This window comes from Anolis sagrei, chromosome 3 (assembly GCF_037176765.1).
Source record: "Anolis sagrei isolate rAnoSag1 chromosome 3, rAnoSag1.mat, whole genome shotgun sequence".
Lineage (NCBI taxonomy): Eukaryota > Metazoa > Chordata > Lepidosauria > Squamata > Dactyloidae > Anolis > Anolis sagrei.
The window spans coordinates 208,441,661-208,452,215 of NC_090023.1; the positions used below are offsets into that span (position 1 = coordinate 208,441,661).

At 37.1% G+C, this 10,555-nt stretch overlaps 1 protein-coding gene across 1 annotated transcript in view; it reads left to right on the forward strand.

The window, feature by feature from the left end:
- The window catches only part of LOC132770954 (guanylate cyclase 2G-like), a 48,099-nt gene extending 37,861 nt beyond the window's left edge, over positions 1 to 10,238 (forward strand). Inside the window, exons 13-19 of the mRNA XM_067466271.1 lie at positions 132 to 309; positions 1,907 to 2,047; positions 3,156 to 3,348; positions 5,463 to 5,637; positions 8,875 to 8,973; positions 9,318 to 9,409; positions 10,119 to 10,238. Coding sequence (XP_067322372.1) covers positions 132 to 309; positions 1,907 to 2,047; positions 3,156 to 3,348; positions 5,463 to 5,637; positions 8,875 to 8,973; positions 9,318 to 9,409; positions 10,119 to 10,238 — 998 coding nt within the window. The remainder of the gene's footprint in view (positions 1 to 131; positions 310 to 1,906; positions 2,048 to 3,155; positions 3,349 to 5,462; positions 5,638 to 8,874; positions 8,974 to 9,317; positions 9,410 to 10,118) is intronic.
- Positions 10,239 to 10,555: the final 317 nt, after the last annotated feature.

Here is a 10,555-nt window from a genome sequence, read left to right on the forward strand (position 1 = left end):
TGGTGTAGGCATCTCAGGAGTTGTTTTTATTTCCTTAATACTGACAATTTCCCCAAAATTGCCAGATTCAAAAAAAACTAACACGAGACACATATTCTCAAATTTGATTCAAAATCATTTCTTAATTTCAGAGATCATTAAAAAAATCCAAGAAGTTGGTTCTCCTGTTCCATTTCGCCCCTCTCTTTCAACAGAGAGGTGTAATGAAAACATTGTTGCACTTCTAGAGGCATGTTGGGATGAACATCCAGAGAGAAGGCCAACATTTGCTGATGTGAAGAGAACATTGAGAGAAGCTAGTCCTGAAAGGTGAATTGTTTTTCCATGAAAACTTGTATGTTTTCATGGGATAATTGATAATTGGTCAAATGGAAAAATAGCACCTTTTAGCATTCTGGGGTCTTGTATGTTCGGTGTGGGAGAATGGGGGAGAGGGCCATCTCTGCTGTGATGATATAGCTGTGGAAGACCTCTTTTGCTCCAAGTGAAAATATTTTTTTTAAAAAAACAAAGTCTTTGAGGTCTAATTGTTTTTATCAAAATCTGTGCATGTGTACAGTTTTAGCACATGTATTTTGCTGTATTGTGTTGACAGTGCCAAATTGTTGAATATGCTCTTAGACCAGTGGTTATCAACCTGGGGTCCCCAGGTTGGCCTACAACTCCCAGAAATCCCAGCCAGTTTAGCAGCTGTTAAGATGTCTGGGAGTTGAAGCCAAAAACATCTGGGGACCCCAGGTTGAGAACCATGGTTTTAGACCATTTCAGTTATTCCGAAAGTTTTGAATAATTTTAAGCAATTTAAATGGATTTTTATTCATATGTCATCCTCAGATTCTTGGCTTTTGGGTAGTATGGTATATAATCACATCTGGAGAACAAATATGTACATGGCGTACTCCTATTTGCCAACTTTGCCCCTGATCCAGCAATTGAAGTAATAATGAACTAAGGGCTTCTAATCAGATGCCGAGAGATCTACCAAGCCATTCATACATTCAGTTTGTCAGTCTATTTCTGACATGCATCTTGACTCAATGAGTGTTCAGAATTATTTTTGACAAAATCATGAGCACAGTAAAGATCCCAATAAAAAAACTAGTAAAATGCATAGCAATTCAATAAAATAGTGTGATCCTGAGATTTGCAGTTTAGAAAAAAGCATTTAGAATTCTCAGCCTCAGTAAACTGTAAGTGTTAACATTTCACAGGAACCATGAAAAGGTAGAACCACGCAGTGTAAAATCATAGTGAAACAGTGGTATTTTTAGGAGGCACCTAGAAACAAAGAAGGGGGAAGTCTTCAAAAGCTAGCTGGGAAAGAGAGTTTGACAAGTTGGGTACCGTCATGGAAAAGGTCCTCCTTCAGTATTCTGTACTAATGAATTCTGAAACTCTTTGTCAGTCTGATGTCACTTCATTCAGTTGTCCCAGATGTCAATGCAACCATTATTTCCCAGTCTTCTATTTTGTTTGGGCAGTGTTCTACCCAATATGAGGCTACAGCTATTCAATACTTTCACAGGAGTTGGGTCTGTGCTTTGAACTAACTTAGCCAGTTCCTGGGCTCATGATTCCCCAACCCCTTCACTATGTAATTCATAAGGTATGGCTCTAGTAGAATGCAGATCCAGCTCTTTTTCACTGATAACTCAAAATTCTGAAACTGATGCCTGTACTAACAAATAATGAATATTTGTGATATTGTTCAATCTATGGAAGAATTTCTTCTGACTAGGTCTGAATGTGATGATCAGATTCCATTCAACAGTATGATTCCATATATAGAGAGTGATTCCAAATTTTTAAAAAATGCATTCTTATTCAAAGTATGCAAAATAGTTTGGCAGCAATAGAAGAAAAACAATGTTTCTTTTAATATTTACCTTCTGAACTTTTCCAAAAGCCATTTCAGTATTTTAGACAACATGGTCAATAAATTGGAAAAATATGCCAATCATCTCGAGGAAGTAGTTGAAGCAAGAACAACACAGTTATTGGCAGAAAAGAAGAAGACTGAGAAGCTGTTATCAGCCATGCTACCAGGGTAACCACTTCACTTTTCCTGAGTTATTCTGCTATAGCAGTTCTTCTTAAATGCATTTCCCTTTAGAACAAGTCTATTACAATAACTAGTTTGACTCGTAGTGCAATAATTTGGATAGAGTCCCAACTCCTTTGTTGCTGTAATATGCCTTCAAGACAACTTCAACTCATTTTCTTGCCTATGATTCAAAGATGATTTGCCACTGCCTTCCTCTGAGGCTAAGGCCCCTTGTACTTTTATATAAAATCCAGATTATCTGCTTTGAACTAGATTATATGGCAATGTAGACTCATATAATCCAGTTCAACGCAGATAATGTGGATTATCTGCGTTGATGATCTGGTTTATATGGCAGAGTAGAAGGGGCCTAAGAATGTGATTTCCACAGAGCATTATTCTTGCCTCCTTAGATGCATGAGAAGGCACAGGAAAAGTTCCAAGAACATTGGAGTACTGTCGGTGATGTTTCCATAACAAATCTACTACACCTAGTTACTTTATTTCTGAAATATTACAAAGGAAGCTCCTGCCCACTTATCTGGAAACAGTAAACTCAATTCAAAATGACAACGTTGAAAAAACAACATCCTCCCCATCTGCCCACCCAGACTTTGGAAGCAGTAATTTGAGACTGCTTTTTAGAGCAATTTGCTCCTACCCCAGCAACTTATAGAGTAGGGGGAAAGGGGGAATTTTTAAAAAGGAATATAAATGCATAATAAGAATTAAGTAAAGAGAAAAGGGAATAGCATAACGAGGGATGGAAAACTGGTGGCTCCATACCCTTTGTCTGGCCTTGCTCATTGCTATCTTAAGCCATACTCGCTACTGGAACTGAGGGAAATTATCATGGAGGGTTTACAGTCATTAGAGGTGAAGGGACAGATACGTTAACTATTGAATCTTATGTAAGTATTGTGAAAGTATTTAACTAAAACAGAACCTTTCAATATTTTAACAGTACTTTTGCACACATTCAATATGGATTTATTTTTTATAGCTCTGCTCAAAGCTGAATGACAACATGGCATGATTTGAAAGTTTTAGCCATTTTCTTCTGAAGAGAACAACCAGAAAGAAAATGACATTGTCTGTTCTTGTATTTCAGCTTCATTGGAGAACAGCTGGTTGCTGGGAGGTCAGTGGAACCTGAAAGCTTTGACTCTGTCTCCATTTTCTTCTCGGATATTGTGGATTTCACTAGGTTATGCTCCCTCAGCTCTCCGCTGCAAGTTGTCAACCTTCTCAATGACCTATATAGTCTGTTTGATAATATCATTAAAATATATGATGTCTACAAGGTAGGCAGATAGCATTCATGGTGGGGACTATATGGGGCTTATTTTAAGGTCATCTGGTTATTCAAATCCTGTTCACAGCCACATTTCTGACTGTGTGTTTGGCTGCATTCATTAAAAGAATGTGAGAGAATGTGAGGCCTGCTTTCAAAGTGAGCCTCAATCCTTTGCATTATGCAAGATGTAACCCAATTCAGAATGTACAACAAAGAGGACACAAATTAAAAGTAGTGGAGTTCAAGTTCATAAGGTGCCAAAGATAGTGGGTAGAGGATTTGGTGTTTTCAAGATTGAGATCCTAATATGTTGTTATTAGAAGGGCTGGAGATGTTATCTGCCACTCACTCAAATTTACTAGTTCCTTCTGAGCGTACCTTTAATCCTTACAGTTGAAAGCTATCCCTATTATAATGCAATGCAGTCAATCATTTCATAATTATGTCAACTAGTTTGCATGTCTTGCTACAAACTAAAACTGAAAAACAGTTTTGAGGCCATCTCAATGTTTAAAACAATGTCAGACATCTTGCAAAGTATACATTCCAATCTCTGTTGCATTTATGATTGCATTATGAAGATGCTCACTGAAGTCCCAAGTATGAGGAAACTAGGACATATAGTTTCAAAGGTTTCTGATGACCTTACTCTGACATTAAGGTGTGTGTGGGGGGGACGGACAAATTTCCTAAACCTCTTAGCATTTGGGTTTCAGTGTATTTTGAATATCTCACAGAAATACTCATCATTTGCTGCACCTATTGAGACCCATACATATTGAACAGAAGCAGCGGTAAAGCCAGCTAAGCTAGAGGATTCATAAGGAAATCCGGGATTCTACAGATTTTAGGGTCCCATTATATTTCTGATCATGCTTTGGGAGCTATGGGGTTCCTGGCTTAAAAAACAAATAGAGAGCAAGCCAAAAAAAAGTTTATTATACTATCTGTACTTATTCATGTTTTCAGAATAGTTTTTACCAGCCCATAATGATAAATACTAGTCCATTCTGTCTGATATGCTATTGCAGTTGTGCCAACAGAGAAAATGAAAAAAGAGTGACATATTATAATGGGTACAACCAGACCCGTAGCCAGGATTTTGATTCGGGGCGGGGGGGGGGGGGGGGCTGAGTCTGAGTGAAAGAGGGTCTACCCTAGCAAACCTAGCATGATATGAATAAGCATAACAGTTGAAATAATGTACCAGTAAGGCCTTCTCATGGACCCTCAACCCCCCCCCCCCCCAAACTATATGCCTGGGTACAACATATTATGATAGGATAAACATAATTCAAGCTGCCCAGAACCTATATTGCTGAGGAAATTTGGGGGAAAGAAAAGTTACAGACTTATCAAACTGGTTCAGTATTCTTACCAAATGCACTAAGATGCATTTAAATAGAATAGAATTATGGAAGTCTAGACAGCAATTACAGTACCCATTGGAAAGGTAGTAGTCCTGGATGAAGAGTGAGGGCATTGCACTTTGGGAGGGATTACATTTATTGCCAGTTAGCTTTATATTATATTGTGTTTGTTATTTGCATTTTATCTGAATGATTTGTTTTGCAGATGTATTATACAGTTGTATGATTTGTTATTCCTCCTTCCCTCTATGTGTGTATGTGTATTTTTGATTATACACATATGACAAGATCCATTGCTTTTGATCATTTTATTGTAAAACATCATGTACATGTGATGATTGTATATAAATTAATGATGATCATGATTATGACAATGAGGATGATGCACCTCAAAACTTAGTGGCTTCAGAATGAAGCCATCAACTTTTACATGAAGGGTGTGCATGTTCCAGTGAGAACATTTATAATTAAGTACACTAATAATCTGTAGAGCATTTCTGGAGATAATCATGAAAGAAACATGAGTTAATTCTTTCATTCAAGCATTTTGAGTGTATGTCATATGTAGATTGTCTTGTGGGGAGCAGGGAAGCTTATAATAAGTTGTGATGATTAAACTCTTTCTTAGCATCTGAAAACCAAACTTCTCTTCCCACAGTCTACTTAGAACTTGTCATTAAGAGTTGCTTTTGTTGCTGTTTATGGACCACTTTTTTTTACAAACACTAATTATTACTTTCACTAATTACAGGTTGAAACCATTGGAGATGCTTATATGGTGGCTAGTGGTCTCCCCATTCGAAATGGAACAAAGCATGTTGAGGAAATTGCTACAATGTCTTTGCACTTTCTCAGTGCAATGATTTCCTTCAAGATTAGACACATGCCAAATGAGAAGCTGAGATTGCGTGTTGGTATTCATACAGGTTTGTTGATTCAGGGTATCAATTTTATCTGAACTTCATTTTAGAGATTTCCTAACTGCATTTATCATGGATGAATTAATCTGACAATCAACAGTCCACAGCATGGCAAAAACATGTGTATGTATGTGCCTCCAAATAATCTGATGACTTATGATGACCCTATGGATTTCATAGAGTGTTCTTAGGCAAGGAATAGTCAAAGGTGGTTTTACTAGTTCCTTCCTCTAAGATACAACCTCCAGCACCTTGTAATCGTTGGTAGTTCAGAGCTGATCTTGCTTAACTTCCAGAATCAGAAGGGATCTGTTACCTTTGTGGTAGATAGATCCTCAAAAGTCTGGTACAGTATGGCCTCCATATCTCATGACAAGTATCCACAGTTTCATTTATCCGTGTCTGATGAAATATGTAATCTCTAGGAAGTTTCTATGATCTCCAGAATTACTCTATAATATTCATGAGCTGGAGGTCCATTTCAACATGGTGCACAGTTTTGCATATCCACATGAAATCCAGAAACTTATCCCATGTGGATATGGAGGGTTTTCTTACTTAGTATTAGTAAATTAGATGGTTGGTTGGAAGTAAATGCTTAAAGCTACATTCCTCTAAAGAAAGTCATTTTTTCCAAGAAGCTCAAAACATTCCATTCAAATGCTTCTGAATTTCTTTGCCAAAGTCAGGAAAGGAAGAATAAGCATTTTTGATTCATGGTTAACAACAATATCTTGATGAAGATGAGCTTGTATCAGTAGTTTGGTTATATGGGATATTAAAGAATCCAACAAAAAGGCCTTAGGATATTTTTAGGGTTTAATATCTTTTATTCCAGTCCTGAGAAAGATACTATCTTGATGTGTTGTCTCTACTGGAGCAATATATTAGAGGTCATACTGACATAACCAAGCCTTCTAAAGAAAGGGAACAGGTAAGCATATCAAGCAAGAAATATTATTTTTTTAAAGGTCATATTTTAAAGGTCAGTTTAAGATAGTAATCTCATCCTAAGATTAGTTGGAGCAGCATGAAAGGATTTAGGAAGATGTGTACCAAATGTTGCATCAATTCAACATCATAAAACATTATACACTCATGTAGAAATGACATTGTATGTAGATGATATCTATATCAAGTGTTGTCAGCATACCAATGGACACAATGGTGAAATAGCTATGCATATTCATCTAACCTAAATTCTAGTACCAAAAAACCCACATTTCAGTTTGTGTTCTGGAATTTGATCTTTATCTTAGCATATATGTCCACATTGATGAATTATATTTCAGTTTCTGGTATCAACTCAAAGCAGCTTAATTTATATTGCAGATGTGTGAGTGGGTGATCATTAAGCAACATTTTGCATTGCAGCAATGGCACAACTCACCAGGTGGATGACCCATAAGTGCAAACTAGATATATTTTTTGGAAAAGCAAGATGTTTCCAAATCACAGAAAAGTACCTTAAAAGAAATAATGGAGCCATGCTCCCCTACTTTGTGCATCAAATGTTCCAAGAGCATTGGATAATAAAAGGACATGATAATGTTAAATATGCTGAGGATAACTAATAATCCAGTGCTCGATTAGAGAGCATTACATTGAACCATGTATGGTATACATTACCTTTCTATCTCCTGCATGTATATAATTTCTTTCTCATATTTACACAAATAGCTGCCTTTTCTGTTTTGCTCAGTGCACATTTATTCCTCGGGCATCTGTGAGATTTGTTATTGTCTCCTTTCAAGAAAACCCAGTAATAGGCAATCCTATCACTGGGTTTTCTTGACATAATTTATTCAGAAGATATGTACTTTTGCTTTAGGTTGCTGTGAGTTTTCCGGGCTGTATGTCCATGTTCCAGAAGCATTATCTCCTGACATTTTGCCCACATCTCTGGCAGTCATCCTCAGAGGTTGTGAGGTATATTGGAAACAAAGCAAGAGAGGTTTATATATCTGTGGAAGGTCCATGGTGGAAGAAAGAACTCTTGTCTTTTGGAGGCAAGTGTGAATGTTGTAATTAATCACCTTGATTAGCATTACATAGCCTTGCAGCTTCAAGACCTGGCCGATTCCTGCCTGGGGAAATCCTTTGTTGGTAGGTGTTAGCTGGCCCAGATTGTTTCATGTCTGGAATTCCCCTGTTTTCAAAGTGTTGTTCTTTATTTACTGTCCTCATTTTAAAGTTTTTTTTAATGCTGGTAGTCAGATTTTGTTCATTTCATTGTTTCCTCCTTTCTGTTGAAATTGTCCACATGCTTCTGGATTTTAGTGGCTTCTCTGTGTAGTCTGACATGGTAGTTGTTAGAGTGGTCCAGCATTTCTGTGTTCTCAAATAATATGCTGTGTCCAGGTTGGTTCATCAAGTGCTCTGCTATGGCTGACTTCTCTGGTTGAGTTAGACTGCAGTGCCTTTCATGTTCCTTGATTCGTGTTTAGGCAATGCTGTGTTTGGTGGCCCCTATGTAGACTTGTCCACACCTGCATGGTATACGGTAGACTCCTGCAGTTGTTGGATTTTCTTCTGTAAATAGTTTGTAAGTTGTGTTTCTCCACCAGCTTTCCTAAGTGGCCAGTGGTTCCCTTGATGTATAGTAAGAACACTTTTCCTCTGGGTGGATCTTTGTCCTTACTCTCATGGCTTGTTCTCAGTCTCGCATCTCTTCTGGTGTCTGTGGTGGAGTATCCATTGGCCTTTAGAGCCCAGTTTAGGTGGTTCAGTTCACCATGGAGGGGGTGAGGTTTGCAGATTCTTTTTGCATGGTCTGCCAGTGCTTTAATTGTGCTTCTTTTTTTTACTTGGGTGACGGTTGGAGTTTTTATGTAGGGCAAAGTATCAGGAGAGAATGTTTCTGGAACATGGCCATGCAGCTCAGAAAACTCATAGCAACCCAGTGATTCTGGCCATGAAAGCCTTCAACAACACTCTTGCTTTACTTTGAAGCTAAAAGAGTATGACTTATTCAACTGTTTAATAGTCATGGATTCATTCTATAGGATTCTGGAGTTTACAATTTGGTGAAGTGCTTAGAATTTTCTGCTAACAACATTTAGGTTGCACTTTACAAGAATGCCCTAAATCCCTCGAATGGAGAATTCTAACTGCCTTCCATGTTTCAATAGTTTGGATGGTATCAAATTGATATAATTAGGCAATGTACACGCACTCCCAGATTCAAAGTTTTAATTATATTCTATTTTTTCTTCTCCTTTTTTCTTATGCTTGTAATTGCAGGCCCTGTTGTTGCAGGTGTGGTGGGAATCACAAGGCCACGCTATTGCCTGTTTGGAGACACTGTGAATACAGCTTCAAGGATGGAAAGTACCAGTTTACGTATGTTGTGTAGACGTAAATTGTAAAGGTCTATTTATTAATACATCTTGCCTCACAAATCAAAGTTAGTGGTCAATTTTGTATCAATTCTCTCCTCATGAAGATCTTAAGATGTTTTGTCCAAGTCGAAATGGCTTAGTTTCTCCATCCCATCCCACTCCCTAAATATAATAAAAGCTGGAACTTAAGTTCTAAGAAAACTTTCCAAACATAAGTGAATAACCGTATTTCTTTAAGCTAGGTTATTTTTAAATGCTGTTTTTCTCAAACCAATATACACAGCCAATACACAGTAATCTGAATCTCTCCTGTCTCCCTCCCCACTCTGTCTATTTTGCCTCCAGCTCTTCAAATCCATGTCTCTATGATCACAGCAAATGTTCTGCAGTCAATTGGAGGTTATGATTTGCAAGAAAGAGGAACCATTAAAATAAAGGTATACGAGTTGCCTAGAATGAATATTGCTGCAAGGACAGAACAATATTCTAAATCAAAAATGGGAACAGTACAGACCTCAATTTCTAATTTCTACTTATAACATAGATTGAACTTGGGCACAAAGGCAAGATTATCATTATCACCATACAGATTTTTTTTTCAATATTTAAACACATTGTGGGTGCACTGGGCCAAGGTGCCTTATAGTGAATATTCTGCTTGACTGCAGACTGGCATATCAGTCCTTTGGGAGAGAAAAAAAAGTGCTAATAACTATTCTAAAAGAAAACTTCGATGGCTAATCCTATCAATAATATTACATATGAGATTGTAAAACTTTGGTATCACAGCTAGACGAAGACTGATCAGGGATTTAGGATATGAACACATTAGCACACAGTTTATGAAGTTACTTTTAAAAAACTTATTTGTTGTTGCTACAGTTCCAAAACTCCTCAAAAGCCTTTGTTATAGTTAAGATTTTAAAAGAAATCTTTCAATTTCCATGATTTTGAGGAAGATTTTGGACCCTAAAAAAAAAGATGGTACACCCCCTTCTGTCTCATATTTTTGCAATCTCTCTTATTATTCCTTGAAGAGAAGATTTCCACCCTCTAAAATATATAAACCATCTTGCGCTGAGATGCTACCAGTCATTTAAAGAGTTGTTTCTGTGTCTTCTTCTGCTCTCATATTATTCCTGACAGGGCAAGGGGCAACAAAGAACATTTTGGCTCAGAGGAAAAACTGGCTTTAACATGCCTTTGCCAGCATTCAGTGAAGATGTAGAAACTCACCCAAAGGGATATGTGGAAGTGGAACAGTAGGTATACATAAGAATGCAAATGTAAACTGTTGAGGAAAGTTGGTAGAAATACGTAACAGGTAAATCCTCAAATGGAGAAGTATCAGCATTTGGATCAAAACAGCACATCTACCTGTTCTGCTGTGCACTATTATAATATTGAAAAGCAATAAGGGAGAGTATTTATTATGATTAATGTGTGCTTCACCCACAATTTTCCCTTTATTATAATATAATATACCCTGTAGGCATGGAAATATATATATATATATATATATATATATATATATATATATATTCTCCATTCCCCTGACATTAAGTCTAGTTGTGTGCGACTCT